Source organism: Callorhinus ursinus, unplaced genomic scaffold (assembly GCF_003265705.2).
Source record: "Callorhinus ursinus isolate GAN/ISIS: 27379988/994484 unplaced genomic scaffold, GSC_fseal_2.0 scaffold20, whole genome shotgun sequence".
Classification (NCBI taxonomy): domain Eukaryota; kingdom Metazoa; phylum Chordata; class Mammalia; order Carnivora; family Otariidae; genus Callorhinus; species Callorhinus ursinus.
Genome location: NW_027397082.1, coordinates 16,790,751 through 16,807,910, shown reverse-complemented (window position 1 = coordinate 16,807,910; position 17,160 = coordinate 16,790,751). Strand labels below are relative to the sequence as shown.

General features: G+C 43.2%; 1 protein-coding gene across 9 annotated transcripts in view; it reads right to left on the bottom strand.

Moving 5' to 3' along the window:
* Positions 1 to 286: 286 nt before the first annotated feature.
* STN1 (STN1 subunit of CST complex) overlaps positions 287 to 17,160 on the bottom strand; it is a 41,879-nt gene continuing 25,005 nt past the window's right edge. For 5 of the 9 annotated variants that reach the window (XM_025880965.2, XM_025880967.2, XM_025880971.2 and 2 more), the window contains 3 exons: positions 13,414 to 13,536; positions 10,295 to 10,367; positions 287 to 1,081 (listed from right to left, as the gene is read on the bottom strand). In XM_025880965.2, coding sequence (XP_025736750.1) covers positions 921 to 1,081; positions 10,295 to 10,367; positions 13,414 to 13,536 — 357 coding nt within the window. In that variant the 3' untranslated portion in view covers positions 287 to 920. Of the gene's footprint in view, positions 1,082 to 7,911; positions 8,096 to 10,294; positions 10,368 to 13,413; positions 13,537 to 17,160 lie in introns of those variants that run through there. The other 4 variants (XM_025880968.2, XM_025880969.2, XM_073904241.1 and 1 more) reach the window with 4 other exon arrangements.

Genomic DNA, 17,160 nt, shown 5'->3' with positions numbered 1-17,160 from the left:
TTTAGTCACGTACATCAAGTGTAGGGAAATGTACTGAGACACCTCTTAGTTCATAAGGAAAAGAAGGAAAGGGGCGCGTGGGTGGCTCAGTCGGTTAAGCAGCTGCCTTCAGCTCGAGTCATGATCCCAGGGTCCTGGGATGGAGCCCCAAGTCAGGATCCCTGCTCAGCAGGGAGTCTGCTTCTCTCTCTCCCTCTGCCTGCCACTCTGCCTACTGTGCTGTCAGATAAATAAAAGCTTAAAAAAAAAAAAAAAAGGAAAAGAAGGAAAATGACCAACAAAGAGCCATGCCTTGGATCCATTTATTCCCATCTCTGGGTGGGTCTGTAAACAACATTCATCCCAGGACTCAGGACCCACCTCTGGTACTTGATCCATAGAAATCATAGGTGAGTGATACTCATCCAAGGAGGAGTTCCCTACACTAGGTTCTTAACCACTGAGAGAGGCCTACAAGAACATATGCAATAGTCTGAAGTTTTCAAATGTTTTAGGTCTGTGTCATCTGGCTAGATGCTCTTCACTTCACTTTACCATGTGGCATCCTTTACCATGACAGAGCCTCAAGCCACATACACACCAATTCAGCCACCAACAGTGTTCCCTCCCTTCTGCTTTAAGAGCAACGCCTGGTCCAGGCAGGAGGTCAATAGGGAGGGTTTTCTTCTTCTATGTCATGGCTGAGATAAATTACTTTATCCCACGATACACCAGCTAGAGGGCAGCCTACAGAATTTATGCCAAATTCCATTCCTTAAAATATGGTCATTTAAGGACCATATTTCACAGTTTATTATGAGATCACTGCCGCCAGACCTATAAGCCTCTGCGTGATGTTTCAAATCTGAGCCTGGGAGCACCCACCACCTGCTCGTTGTCTTCCTTGGCTTGGCCCGCCCACGCCATCTGCAGGCCTCTCCTCAGAAGGCAGTGTAGTAGTGCTCCGTGGTGCTGACGATGTCACTCTGGTCCTCCAGGAGCTCCAGCACCTGCTGCAGCACACCTTCACTCAGGTCCGGGCTGACACTTAGGCGAGCACAGGCCAAGATGTGCTGAAAGTGGCAGCCCTTCTCTGCATCTGCTGGAAAAAGGCAGTTGGCTAAGCTTGGCACACCTGTCAGACCCTCCTCCCCCTCCGCGGCCCTGCCCCTGCATTTTCACAAGATCCGCTGGTGATTCTTAAGCTCAGTAAAGTTGGAGATGCGCTGGTTTAGATTACCAGCAGAAACAAAACAAAAGCCCTGTTCCCAGGCCCCTTATTTAGCCACATGACGTGGACCCGCTGCTCAGGAACTCAGGCCTTCAATCTCCAAGGGCTGCTAATTGATAATTGATTATCTGTAACTGAATGGATTTTTTTAATCTTTTTTCTTAGTGCAGGTACATGTATAAGTGCACCTATTCAGAGCCGAACCCATAGCTTTCCAGGTGGGAGCCCTCCTGAGGCTGAGAGCAGAGCTGGTTTACGGCAGCCTCCGGGTTCTTTCCCTTTAAGTCCTGACTGACGTGACAGCCTAGAGAAGGGATTCCGACCACAGATCTGTTCTCATTCTTCTCTGCCTAGGCTTCCAAGCAGTCCTGTCTACGATGGTTGTATTCTAGAAATCTCCTATCCTCCACCCCAAAAAACCCAAGACCATTTGGTATACAATGATAAAAGTTCACGGTTAGCAACCTCTTTCCTAGTTCAAACCAATGATATAGAGTAGTGGAATGCACGGTGACGTTCTGACCACTACGGAGGGTCATGAAATCAACATAATGGGCTGTGATTAGCAACTGTTTCCTTACCAACAGAGTAAGAAAGACGGGAATAGGACATTACAAAATGCATTGCATTATAGTGTATTATTTTGTGAAACTTTTTATATATACAAATATTCATATATGCATACATACTTAAAATATGTATATTTATATATATATAAAATACATTTTATATGTGTATGTACATATATATGTAAATATAATGTACTGGGTCATGATGTAAAATGCATTTGTAACTCGGAGTCAAAGTCAAACCTCATTACTGAAAACAAAGCCTCCCCAGATTCACTTCAAGCACCATGCAGGGCCAAGCTTGGCCCCTCTGTTGTCTCCCCAGCATCTGGCACACCGCTGTGCCACACAGTCACCGAAGGTTGTTTTCAGAGAACAAAATGCTTTAGGCTCCAGGAAGGTGATTAAAGTGGTATCGTGGTGTTGGGCAAAGCATGGTTTGGGAGGTGGTGCACCTCTGTGGCCTTGGGCAACTCACAGCATCTCTGAGCCTGAGTTTTCTCACCAATGAGGGGGAGGGACTATAAAGGGGGTGAGGGCACCTCTGGGGTTCTTTCCAGCTCTAAGGGTCAGAGAATATCCCAAACCATGCTCCAGAGCTAACAAAGACTTGCTAAATTCTGACCTCTAGTGGCCCTGTCCACTCATTATCCCTCCCAGTTGGGGTTACTGTTGAAAAACTTGCCACCTTCACTGGTTTCCAGGCTATTCCTTCAACATTCATTCAATAAAGACTTCCTGAACACCTACTATGTGTGTAGTGCAGAGCAAGGAGGAGCAAGTGACAGTTGGAGAGTGGACTCCAGAGGCCACCAGACCCAAATTCAAGTACTGGCTCCGACAGAGGCAGTGTGGCTCACGTCTCTGGGTCTGTTTCCTCATCTGTAAGATGGGGAGAAAAATCACCTACTTCACCGGTGGCTGTGGGGATCAAAGGAGGTCCGTGGCAGGTGCTCCTTACATGGGAATGACTATGATTCTGTTGTCATCTCCATAACCTAAGATGACACACATAACCTAGTCCCTGCTCTAAAGCAGCTTCAGCTCTTCCTGAGAAGGGTGATACTGGAGGGTGGAAAGGGGCTCCAACCAAACTGGGTCTGCACACAGCAGACAGGGAGCACAGCACTAGGACTCTCACCACCGCCTGGCTTTTAATCCGTCTCTGCAGGGCCTGCATGCCCAAGCTCAGGGCTCAAGAGGACTTACAGAGGACATATGTGGGGCTCCTCTAAGCAGTGATCCTGACTGCCCTGAAGGCCTCAAACTATCTCTTCAGAAAGGCCATGCTGCTGTTTGGGAAGGGTGCTCACCAAGGGCCCTTCCAGTCACATGGGGAGGACTGGTTTTAGTTCCTCTTTAAGTGTTTGGTAGAATTCACCAGTGAGGCCATCAGGTCCAGAGCTTTTCTTTGTCGGGAGATGTTTAGTTACTGACGCAATCTCCTTACTAGTTATAGCTCTACTCAAATTTCCTTTTTCTCTGTGATTCAGTCTTGGTAGGTTCTATGTTTCTAGGAACCTGCCCATTTCATCTGGTTATCCAGTTTGTTAGCATGCAATTGTTCACAGTACTCTTTCACAGTCTTTATTTCTGGAGAACTAGTAGTAATGTCATTTTCATTTCTGATTTTAGTAATTTGAGTCTTTTCCCTTTCTTCTTAGTCCCTCTAGCTAAAGGTTTGGCAATTGTGTTGATTTTTTCAAAGAACCAACTTCTGGTTTCATTTTCTCTATTATTTTCTATTCTCTATTTCATTTATCTTTACTCTAATTTCTTCTGCTAGCTTTGGGTTTAATTTGTTCTTTTTCTAGTTCCTTAAATTGTTAGAAGTTAGGTTTTGATTTGAGATCCCTCTTGTTTTTTAATGTGTTTGTAGCTAGAACGTTCCCTTTAGTGCTGCATCTCTAAGTTTTGGTATGTTGTAGTCTCATTTTCATTCATCTCTAGCTATTTTCCAATGTCCTTTGTGATTTCTTCGATTTACTAGTTAAGAGTGTTGTTTAATATCCACACATTTGTTAAATTTTCCAGTTTTGTCACTGACTTCTAACTTCATCCGATTGTGATCAGAGAAGATACTTTGTATGGTAATTTTTTAAAATCTACTGAGACTTCATTAGTGGCCTAACATATGGTCTATCCTGGAAAATGCCCCATGTACACTTGACAAGAATGTGTATTCTACTGTTGGAGAGAGTGTTTTGTGTAGGTCTGTTAGATTTAGCTTATTTCTTGTAGTGTTCAAGTTCTCTATTTCCTTACTTATCTTCTGTCTGCTTGTCCTATCCATTATTGAGAGTAGGGTACTGACGTCCCCAACTATGATTGTAGAACTATTTATTTCTCCTTTCAATTTTGTCAACTTTTGCTCCATCTATTTGGATGGTCTGTCATTAGGTACATAAATGTTTATAATCGCTGTATCTTCTTGCTGTATTGAAACTTTTAATGATATATAATGCCCTTCTTAGTCTCTTGTAAACTTTTTGGTTTTAAAGTTGGTATTGTCTGATATTAGTATAGCCACTCCTGCTCTCTGTTGGTTACTTTTATTTGCACAGGGTATCTTTTTCCACCCTTTGACTTTCAATCCACTTGTCTTTGGATCTTAAAGTGAGGCTTCTGTAGACAGCATAGAGTTGGAGCATGTTTTTTTAATCCATTCTGCCAATCTGTCTTTTGAGTGGAGAGTTAAATCCATTTAGGTTTAAACTAATTACTGTTGGGGGGGGTGGGAAGGACTTACTTTTGTTATTTTGTTATTTGTTTTCTATATGCCTTATAACTTTTTGTCCTTTGTTTCCTGCATTACTGAATTCTTTTTGTGTTTAGCTGATTTTTTTTTTTTTTAGTGAAATGTTTAAATTCCTTTCTTATTTCCTTTTGTGCATATTCTATAGCTATTTTCTTGGTGGTTACCATGGGGATTACTCAGCATCCTAATTTGGATGTATTCCAATTTAACTTCAACACAGAAAAACTCTGCTCCTTTATAGCTCTATCCCCACATCTTTCGGTTGTTGATGTCACAAAATTACATCTTTACACACTGTGTTGCCCAAGAACATAAACTAAGTATTCTTTCAAATTCATTAGTCTCTTAAATTATATAGAAAACAAAATGTGGAATTAAAAACCAAGGCTACAATAATGTAAGTAGACTAATAATTATTTTTTCACAATGTATTAGCCTCTTAAATCATACAGAAATCAAAAAGTGAAGTTATAAACCATTGCTATGAAATATTAGCTTTCAAAATTGTCCATGTATTTACCATTACTGAGATCTCTATTTCTTCCCATGGCTCTGAGTTACTGTCTAGTGTCCTTTCATTTCACCACATTGGATGCCCTTGAGCATTTCTTGAAGAAATGGTACCTGCTACTAAAAGCTAAAAATTGACTGAAATTATCCCCAATTTACTCTCCAAGCCTTCCCCTGGAAGTTGCAAGCCTTCAGTAGACTCCAGAGTTCCAACATAGTTACATTAGGCAGATGCAATTGTTGTCTTAAGTGGAGAGACAGATTGCTGGTACTTCCTACTCTACCAATGTATTTAAAGCCCATAACAACCCATCATATGGGTACTATTATTATCCCCATTTTGCATATAAAGACAATGAGGCAAACCTTCGTCAACATAGTACTGGAAGCCCTAGCCACAGCAATCAGGAAAAAAAAAGAAATAAAAGGCATCAAAATTGCTAAGGAAGAAGTAAAACTGTCACTATTTGCAAACGACGTAATACTCTATATAGAAAACCCAAAAGACTCCACCAAAAATCCATTAGAACTAATAAACAAATTCAGTGAAGTTGCAGGATACAAAATTAATATACAGAAATTGGTTGCATTTCTATACACTAAAAACGAACTAACAGAAAGAGAAATTATGAAAACAAAACAATCCCATTTATAATAGCATCAAAAAGAATTAAATACCTAAGAATAAACTTAACCAAAGAGATGAAAGATTTGTACTCTAAGAACCATAAGACACTGATGAAAGAAATTGAAGATGACACAAATAAATGGAAAAGACATTCTATGTTCATGGACTGGAAGCATTCATATTGTTAAAATGTCCATACTACCAAAAGCAAAATACAGATTCAATGCAATCCCTATCAAAATACCAACAGCATTTTTCAAAGAACTAGAACAAAAACAGAACCACAAAAGACCCCAAACAGCCAAAACAATCTTGAAAAAGAACAAAGCTGGAGGTATCATGCCCTCAGATTTCTAACTATTCTATAAGGCTGTAGTAATCAAAACAGTATGGTACTCGTACAAAAACCGACATCTATCAATGGAACAGGATAGACTGCCTAGAAATAAACCCACATGTAGATAGTCACTTAACCTATGACAAAGGAGGCAAGAATATACAATGGCAGTCTCTTCAATAAGTGGTGCTGGGAAAACTGGACAGCTACATGCAAAAGAATGAAACTGGGCTACTTCCTTATACCATACACAAAAATAAACTCAAAATGGAATAAAGACCTAAATGTAATAAGACCTGAAACCATAAAACTTCTAAAAGAAAACATAGGCAGTAAACTCTTGGACATCAGCCTTAGCAGTATTTTTTGGATCTGTCTCCTCAGGCAAGAGAAACGAAAGCAAAAATAAACAATTGGGACTAGACTGAACTAAAAAGCTTTTGCACAGAAAGGGAACCATCAACAAAACAAAAAGGCACCTGCTGAACAGGAAATATTTGTGAATGATAGATCTTTAAGGGGTTAATATTCAAAATATATAAAGAATTCATGTAACTCAACACCAAAAAAGCAAACAATCCAATTTTTTTTTTAGAGATTTTATTTATTTGACAGAGAGAGAGAGCGAGGAGAGCACAAGCAGGGGGAGCAGGAGAGGGGGAGGGAGAAGCAGGCTCCCTCAGCAGGGAGCCTGACGTGGGGCTCGATTGATCCCAGGACCCTGAGATCATGACCTGAGCCAAACTCAAGACACCCAACCACTCAGCCAACCAGGTGCCCCCAAAAAAGACCTGAATAGACATTTTTACAAAGAAGACACACAGATGGCCAACAGACACATGAAAAGATGCTCAACATCACTCATCATCAGGGAAATGCAAATCAAACCCACAATGAGGTATCACCTCACACCTGAATGGCCAGAACGGCCAGAATCAAAAAGTCAAGAAATAACAAGTGTTGGAGAGGATGTGGAGAAAAGGGAACCCTCTTGCACCGTTGGTGGGAACATAAACCGGTGCAGCCACTGTGCAGAACAGTGTGGGGGTTCCTCAAAAAATTAAAAACAGAAATACCATGTGATCCAGCTATTCTATTTCTGGGTATTTATCTGAGGAAAATGAAAATACTAGTGTAAAAGATATATGCACCCCTATATTCATTGCAGCATTATTTACAATAGCCAAGATATGGAGGCAACCTCAGTGTCCATCGATAGATGAATGAATAAGGAAGATACGGTGTGCATATATAATGGAGCATTACTCAGCTATAAAAAATAATGAGATCTTGCCATTTGCGACAACAATGGGTAGACTTAGGGGGTATTATGCTAAGTGAAATAAGTCAGACAAAGACAAATACCATATGATGTCACTTATATGTGGAATCTAAAGACCAAAACCAACAAACAAAACAGAAACAGACTCATAAATACGGATAAATACAGAGAACAAACTGGGGGTTGCCAGAGAGGAAGGACGGAAGTGAGGGGATGGATGAAATAGGTGAAGGGGATTAACAGGTACAAACTTCCAGTTATAAAATAGTCACAGCGATGTGAATAGGGACGATAGTCATGAATATTTTAATAACTACGTATGGTGACAGATGATAACCAGACATCATGGTGACCACTTTGTAATGTATATAAATGTCAAATCACTATATTGTACACCTGAAACTAATATAATATTGTAGGTCAACTATACTTAACTAAAAAAAAAAAAAGAGGGGAGCCTAGGTGGCTCAGTTGGTTGAGCATCCGACTCTTGATTTCAGCTCAGGTCATGATCTCAGGGTCGTGAGATCGAGCCCTGTGTCAGGCTCTGCATCCAGCAGGGAGTCTGCTTGAGATTCCCTCTCTCCCTCTCCCCTCCTCCCACCCACACGCTCTCTCTCTAAAATAAATAAATCTTAAAAAAAAAAAAAGAAACTGAGGCACAGACTTACCCAAGGTCACATAGCTACAAAGTGACAGAGCTGGGATTCAAACCCAGGCAAGGGGGCTCCAGAGCCCAGTTCTTCACAACTCTGCCATGCTGCCGGTCTTTGAACAAGCCCAGGATCAGTGCTTTAGGGACTGAAAACAGGTTTATAGTCCTTTCCTTATTCTAAGTTTATCCGTTTACTGAAATACTCCTAAATGACTAAAGAGTTTACGTCCTACTGATCATCCTGATAAGGAAAAACTCAATTCTGTATTTTGTACAAAAGGTCAGAAACACACTAAAGGCCCAGTAGGAATGATTGAGAGGTTGAAGATCTATCTATACGTATAATGGAACCCTGTGTGGTATTAAGAAGACTGAGGCAGTGTTGGACGTGCTGCTGCTGAATGACTTCTAGAAGCCAATGTTGGATTTAAGATACAAGGTGTGGAACACTGAGTACTGTATGCTAACCTTTACTTGTGGGGCTTTAACTACACCAATATGCTTGTACGTGTATATAACCTCTCTAGAACGACAGGCGGGAAACTAGTAACACCCACTGGCTTTGGACGTGAGAACACAGAGCCTGGGGCTCGGGACTGGGAGGGATTCTGATTTTCTGTGTGCACTTTGCACTGTCTGACTTTTACCATGTCCATACATGATTACTCAGAATACATATATATATGTCACAGGTATTTTCTAGGACGAGTGGTCACAACAGATGCCAAGACAGTCCCTACGAAGTATTTTTCCCGGCATTCTCAGTTCCTCATGCTCCAGAATTCAGCTCCTCAGAGTTTCCTAGTTCCGGGGCCTGGCTTACAGCTGTCAGAGGCCCCCACATACAGACTGAGGGGCACAGGGGGTCCACCTTGACACACACATTCACCAGGGCTGGGGCAGGTCTGGGGGTTAGGAGGGGAAGGAAAACCTGCCACTTTTGCAGACTCTCAGGCCACAGGGAGTTTGGCTCTCCTGAGAAATGCAGTGTGAGTTCCTTTCATTCGCTTCACCAGGCACTGGGATTATTTCAATCCATCCTGTTCCTAGTGCAGATCAAAGTAAGGATCTGGCCAGGTGGCCAATGAGGAAGATGGGTGCAGGGAGTCTATCTGGGGAGCAGCCTCTCATCTCTTATCTCTTCTTGGTTGAGGAACTCCACAGTTCACTGCTCTTTAAAGCTCCCTAAATTGTGGATGGACAGGTTCTCCCTCAACTCAAGGAGACTCATCCTTGTTGTTCTGAATGATGTGAACAAAAGCCAGAAAGTCTGCATTAAAATAATAGATTGCTTTCAGTTTATTTTAAGATCTGTTGTCACACCATTCTGGGATCTGACCTCATGGGTTCTTAAAGGCTAAGTAGGGCTGCATACCATAAACACCAGGGCCGGAGACCTGGCCCAGCTCCGCCTGCTGACTCAGCCTGGACCAGGGCCAGGCCCCAGGGATGGAGGGGCTGAAAGGGCTGGGGGTGGGTTTCTCTGGAGAGAAAGCAAGCAGGCTGAGGAGAACTGCAGTCATTCACAAGTCTTTCCCCTTCTCTCCCAGCCTCCCTGTTGACAAATGCCAACATTCATTATCAGCATATGTTTGACAAAAGACAGACTTTGAAAAGTCACCTTGAAGTCTGATCAGTTTACACAGGATTTAAAGATAGGAGTAGTGCTTTCTTCTCTTTCTAACTAGTGTGAAAATGGTAATGTCTGTTGTCAGACTAGCTACAGTTTGAGTTTCTAACCACTAGGGGTTGACCTAACTCCACTAAAACCAACTGCATTTTAAACATTTCTTCTGCAAATTATCAGGTTCCAAGATGACTAAATTACACTAAGCATAAACTGTAATGTCTAGAACCATTTCTCCTAACACAGAAAGGCTTGATGGCAGAAGAGAGGAAACTGCCTTGTCTGCAAAGATGAGGGGCAAGAGTAAAAGACGACAAATCAGAGAGAACATGAGAACCGGAAGGTCAAGAAAAGTCCTAGCCTGGTGGCTTACCTCACTGTACTGCAATCACCTGAGACGCTGCCCTGGCCAGCTCCTGTCCCAGCCCCTAATGCATCAGCATCCCCAGGGCTGGGACCTGAGCACTGCATGTTTAAAGAAGCTCCAGGGTCAAGTCGTACATGAAGCTAAGGTCAGAACAACTGTGAGAGTCTAACGCTCACTGTACAGAAGAAGAGACTGAGGGTCAGAGAGGGCAGGTGTCTGGACCAATCATATCTCCAAGTCACTACTGGGGAAAGCCCCGGGTCTCCTGACTCTCCATCCAGTGCTCTCTGGGAGGGAACATCCCCCTCCAGTGCACCAGGGCACCACATACATGTACATTCCACCACTTACGATTTGGTTTCTGGCAGTCTTCTTGAATGATGTGGTGGATCTTTCTGTGCAGTTCTTTGTCTTCTCTGGTTACCTAAATGGGAAAAACAGGACCAGGGGATAGAGCATTCTTAAGGAAGGAAGTGGTTGCGTCACCCAGACTCCCAGATTAGTATTTAGGATAGTTTCTAAAAATTCCACAGTAATTACCATCCCTACACCAACAAGAGAGTTTTTGATACTTGGCCTATTGTCAAACCAGCTCTGTCCCTAGGCAGCTCACTGCTTTGTAGTCGGCCTCGAGGCATACTCCCTTGGAAGGTGGTTTCCTGGACCATGATGTCAAGAAAAACTGAAATTCTGTACTTTTAAGGAGCAACTTTCTTCTCAAATACATTCATTTCTCTTACTCATCTTTATATTCAAAGGGAGCCACAAGTGATCAAAGTTTCGATCTCCAACCAGGGCTCCTTCCTCTGGGCCCTGATACCTGTCTCATGTCTCATTAGTATTCTTCTTTCTCCCAACCCCAAAGAAAAACAAATGCAATAAAAACTGTCAGGAAAAGCTAGCAAGAGAGTACATCTAGCTCATCTACAGAAACACTTTCTGTCTCAAAGGCAAACATAACTAAGCTCCTTTCTCAACCCGCTCCAGTAAGAGGGAAGCCAAGTAACCATCTGCGTTTTACCTTCATGTTCCATAGTAAATCTGAAAACAAAAAAAAGAAAAAGAGAGAGAGAGAGAGAGGAAGGAAGGAAGGAAGGAAAAGAGGAAGGGGGAAAAAAAGCATGCAAACAAACACATGTATCAGGAACTGTGTGACCAGACTTTAGGACGAATGGGGATCTTGACTCAGAAGGTTATTGTGAAGATTAACTAAGGTAAAGGGAGTGAGAGCTGCTGAAGGAGGAAAGCGCTACACAAACAGAAGTATCCACATCACTGTGACAACTACTTCCCTGAGAAAACAGAAACCTACAGCCGAGGCAGGAGGTGGAAGGGAGGAGAGAAGGGGGATGGTTCTGCAGAGGAAAAGAGCTATTACTGCTTGATCACCCATTCCGGCTCACACTGATTCACAGGAGGAAGTGCCCTAGCCCCGCCACACCTCAGCCCTGGCTGCTGCCCAGGAAAAGCCACGTTTTACAGACACAGGGGGCCAACCCAGAGTCTCAGACGGTGGTGGTGGGGGGGGATATGGGAGGGGTTGGGGAGGCATGGGAAGGGGAGCTGCCCAGCATAGGCTTCTCCAACCTTACCAGGCCTTTCCAGCAGGAGGAGGTGGTCTGCACTCATCTGTACAGAGACTAGAATACCCTTTTCAAAAGTTACTCAGGGACCCCTGGCTGGCTCAGTGGGTAGAGCATGCAACTCTTGATCTCAGGGTAGTGAGTTCAAGCCCCACATTGGGTGTAGTATTTTAAAGAAGCAAAAACAAAACTGGGGTGCCTGGCTGGCTCAGCTGGTGAAGCATGTGACTCTTGATCTCAGGGTTGTGAGTTCAAGCTCTACACTGGGTGTAGGGATTTTTTTTTTTTTAAAGATTTTATTTATTTATTTTGTCAGAAAGAGGGGGAGCACAAGCAGGGGGAGTGGCAGGCAGAGGGAGAAGCAGGCTCTCCGCTGAGTGAGGAGCCCGATGTGGGACTCGATACCAGGACGCTGGTATCATGACCCGAGCTGAAGGCAGACAGATGCTTAACCAACTACGCCACCCAGGCATCCCTTGGGTGTAGAGATTACCTAAAAATAAAATTAAAAAAAAAAACAAAAAACTTAAAAGTTTTACTCAAATAGTATTTAAAACATATATTAATTTAAAAAAACTCTCTCAAATGGGGAATCACTAGAGTAAACCAACATCAAGAAAATGTCCTATTAAGGAAAGATTCCCCTCCAGAATCATGCCTGTAAAAAGTGAGACTTCTGGGATTCCTCGGAATTTTGACCTGCCTCTAGGAGAATCACTTGTGACTGAAGCCACATCTACGCTGCTGATATCAGCGGTCACGAGTAAGCCCATTTTCACTGAAAGCACGGCTCCTCCAAGTATTAAAGGTAGGCAGCAAGAGGTGAACCTTTAACTCTGAAAGTATGAGGCAAGCAGGCCCTTGTACCCCTGGTGGGAATGTCAGTGAGTATCGCCTTCTGGGAGGTCAATCAGACTGTGTTGACCAAATGCTTAAAGATACATGCCCTTTGCGCTGGCAATTCCTCTTTTAAGAGCAAATCTTACAGAAATGTTTACGTGAATTCACAAAGGTAGTCACAGCAACACTATCTGTGAGAGCAAAACTCAGAATCCACATCGATGTCCACCAGAAAGAAGGGGTTAGAAGTGTAGGGCAAGAACCCATAATACCATGTGAGGCCAAAGAGATTGAGGGAGATTTGTAAGTACTAAAATGGAAAGATGCCCGTGATGTGCTGTTTTGGTACCCCACCCCCCAAAACTGCCAGGCCTTATTTGCAGCAGTGGTTCTCAACTGCCCTAGGGGACACTTGGCGATGTCCGGAGACATTTTTGGCTGTCACAATTCAGGGGGCTGCTACTGCTCTCTAGTAATTGACGGCCAGGGACGCTGTTAGACCTCCCACAACGCAAAGAAAAGCCACCCACAGCAAAGAACCATCTGGCCCAGTGTTAAGGTTGAGAAGTCCTGATCTGCAGGATGATCACTTTTGGGGGGAAAACAAAAAAGCCACAGAAGCATCTATATGTGTACATTTGTAAATGCACAGTAAGTGTCTAGAAGGACATACTGTTAAAAATGGCAACTGGGGTGGGGGGCGGGCGCCTGGGCGGCTCAGCGGGTTAAGTGTCTGACTGGTTTTGGCTCAGGTCGTGATCCCCCGGGCATGGGATCAAGCACCACGTTGGGCTCTGCGCCCAGTACAGAATCTGCTTCAGATTCTTTCTCCCTCTCCCTCTGCTCCTTCCCGCTTGTGCTCTCTAAAATACATAAATAACATCTTTAAAAAGAAATGGCACCTTGGGGAAAGAGAAGGGCTGACTTTCACTCCTTATTTTATGAACGTCCTTAATGAATTTTAAAAATAGTAAATAGGTATTCCTAACAAATGAATATAGTGATCGAAGCTTTGAAGGAAAAAAAATAAAGTTGCAGGTCTCTTACATAGTATAGCTTATCAAAACCATCATCTTTCTGGAAAACAAAACCTTTTTCCTGCAGCAGCTGTATTGCATTCTTAAATATACTATGAATTGCCTTGGAAGTGGTGTCATTCTTAGAATCCCCCTGTAGGAAGAAGAAAAAGAAAAAGAAGTTAAGTCCCATCTTACAGCACCTAAGAGTAACTCCCTGGACCAACTGGTTTATGAATTCACCCAACAGGCTTTTTCTCTGCTGAGTCAAAATGATCCAGGTGTGCGGCCTAGCAGGATGGTATTTAAACAGGCCTGGGAAGTCGGCCTGGGTAGGATCGCGCTTGGTAACTGTTCCATACCCTAGTTGTGATTTGGTTCGATTTTACAGTATGAAATGGAAAATCAAGAAGACAATCTTTGGAGTATGTAGTTTGTATGTCTTGAACATTTAAAATTACTTCTATTCCCATGCTGCTTTTGGTAGAATTAGTTTCCTTAACAAAAAGATAATCTTTGATTTTTTTTTTTTAATTCAGAGCCAAAACACTGTACATGTTTATTAGCTCAGTTTTTTCATTAAAATTATGGCTATATATAATCTCTTCCTAAGGACTTCAGAGAATTTTAAACATACTGAAATAAAGTTGGGGATTCTAGGATGTACAAAGTATTAAGTAGTCTCCTTATTTTAAATGGAGGCAAACAGCCATATGGAGACCTGTCTGTCCGAGGCGGGTCCACGGGGCTGAAGGCGGAGGGGTCCCCGACCGCATGGAAAGGAACCTCTGCTGCTCTCAGTTTTCTATCTCCTCAATTTCAGTACTTCTCCTCTAAGACACGGGTTTACCCAGTTACCAGTTCACCCTATTTCTTGTTCCCAAGGAAGCTGGGCCTTCAGCTATGTCCCACCATGGTTAACTAAACTGTAAGCTTACTGAGTTGGGGACTTTATTTCAACTTGGCCACCTCCTCCCTGGCACACAGTGGGTAACTAATAAGATATCTGTGTAATGAATGGGAAGTAAATATCCCATTATAGAGGAGGTATCCTTTTTATTATTCCATTGGGGATTTTCAGTCCATTTCTGAAACAAAGTAGTGAACAACTGTCCTTTAAGGTACACAACCATTTTTAATGTGACAGAAAGTTGTCAAGATACTTAAAGGATGACAACACCAAAGAAACAAGGCAAAGCTTCTAAAAAAGCATTTGAAGGCAAAGTACTACCCCTAATGAAGAATGCTGATGAAGGGGCGCCCAAGTGGCTCAGTCAGTTAAGCGTCTGCCTTAGGCTCAGGTCATGATCCCAGGGTCCTGGGATTGAGCCCTCACTGGGCTTCCTGCTCTGCGGGGAGTCTGCTTCTCCCTCTGCCCCTCCCCCACTCATTCTCTCTCTTCTTTCTCACTCTCTCTCATAAATAAAATCTTTAAAAAAAATGTTGATGAAGTCTATCTGGGACAGTACCCACAGATACTGAAAGAGAGAGCCTGCTTGTGATCTGCTGATGACATTTCCTGCACGTGATAGGGAAAGGAAAGAAACCCCCAAATGGCTTCAAGCATTGACCACTGCATCATTAAAGAAATCCTCTCTTTCTAGAAAAGGCCTTCCAAAGAGGCATTGTTTTAATCTAACGGATCCTAGTGATATTTCAAAACGCTCCCCTGGGCTGAAGAGGACAGTCTAATACTTTTTTTTTTTTTTAAAGATTTTATCTATTTATTTGAGAGAGAGAGAGAATGAGTGAGAGAGAGAGAGCACATGAGAGTGGGAAGGGTCAGAGGGAGAAGCAGACTCCCTGCTGAGTAGGGAGCCCGATGCGGGACTCGATTCCAGGACTCCAGGATCGTGATCTAAAACTCTTAATTAAATTAATAGTCAATAAGCTGGGGCACCTGGTCATTAGAACATTATGGCCTGAAAACTGACAAACATTCCAAGTTATGACAGCATCCGTTCTCTGAAGGCAGAATAAGGCCAAGAACTATGTGATGACTCCCACGGGCAGAAAATCTATGTGAGCGTGTTTAGAATAAACAACTCACCTAGCAATACTCAGTCACACAGCCTTGTGTTCTGGGGGCTTCAGGGAAAGCTGTATTTATTAGGGGAAGCACAATCAACCCAAAACAGACTCTCCCATGAAATAGTTAAAGCCACTTAATCTTCACAATTCTAAGGAAATTCATCTTTTCAGTAAATTTAATATCAGGATCCTAAGGGTCGAGTTTGTTATGGCTCTTACCAAGATAGAAATAAACCGGAGACTAAAAATGATTGTTGCATGATTACTGCCATCATTAGAAGTGACTCCTGGTTATCCCCAGACCACACAAAAAGCTCAGTTCCTCTTCCCAGATTTCTGTAAGCTCAGGGAGCAGAAGGACAGTGTGCTAGGACCATGAGATTAAAAGCACAGTTTCAGCTGTGAACAAGAAGGACCCAACAGAAACAGCTCTGCGAATATAAACAGTATGTGAAACTTCCTTTCCAAAAACATTTGCCCCGGCTGGCCGCAGAACATATCTCGCTACTGGTTCTAATGATACAGTCTCGGGGGAAGGCCTCCAATCATCTCTGCTAGCCAGCAGCTTGGCTTGGCCTGGGATTTGTGTCCTTCTTGTCTTTTTTTAAAGACAAGGCTCATCCGATTCGGGAAACTGAAACTGCACAGAGAAACAGTGACTGGCTGAACATGCTGAGCCTGAGCAGGCCTCTCCCAGCCACAGGTCAGGAACTGGGTGGATCTCTGAAATATATATATAGTCTTCATTCTCAAACAAACTCTACATTTATCCAGCTGTCAAAGAAACAATGGTTTTGCAAGGTCTGCTTATCATGTTTCTGAATTTGCTAAGAAGGGCCACTACGGAAAAAGAAAGGCGGGGGGATGACATTCAAACCCTCTCTCCCCTGGCCTCTAAACTATATAACACTATCACAATGATTTTTTGTGAAGCTTTCATCTGTATGACAACAGAAAGTGCCAAATGATCTAGGGTTTCACCATCACTGTAAAGTATCCTTAGTTTCCTAGGCTCTATTAAGCAGAATTCAACTTAATGATGCTGACCTCCCCAACCACAGTCGTGTGAGGGAATAATTCATAATTGATGGGAAAAAGTTTCCAAAGACAAAACAAAGTGCCACATTCATTTCTCTTTAAACATACCTGACTGGGCAGACAACAAGTTTCTGCTCTGAGCATTTTCAAAAAGACGTCATGCCAAAAGTTCCCCATGGTCGTTTTGAATGGAGGAGCCTTCAGAGAATCCTCAAAGTCTCTCTACTTAATTGCGGCTCCTACAGAAGAGTGGGTTCACGGGAATAATGTGGTCTTTGCTAAGCTTCAGTTTCCTTCCCAACAGGCCGACAGAGTGGTCACAAGTGCTAGGAGGCTAACTTGGTGGTGAGCCGCCTCTGAACGACTAAATGGGAGGAGGCTTAATCTTGCGGACAGCTGCAGAACCCCACCCGCGAAGGAGCCCAGGAGGGCCGAAGGCAGCGGCTAGTCCGGGCCCTCTCCACCTGGGCATCCCCTGACACGCTATCCCCGTCTCTGCGAATGACATCGCGGGTCACCGGGCACACAGCCTGCGGCCAGCAGGAGATAATTAGGTTCGTGAACGAAACTGAGACCCAGTGGCCATCGCCTAGGAGGTCAGGATGAGGAGCTGGTGTCTGTTCCACTACAATCATGAGTAACTTATGTTACCTAACAAGGTATTCACGGCAGCCCTGCTGGTAATGACAAAAGATTGGAAAACTTCTAA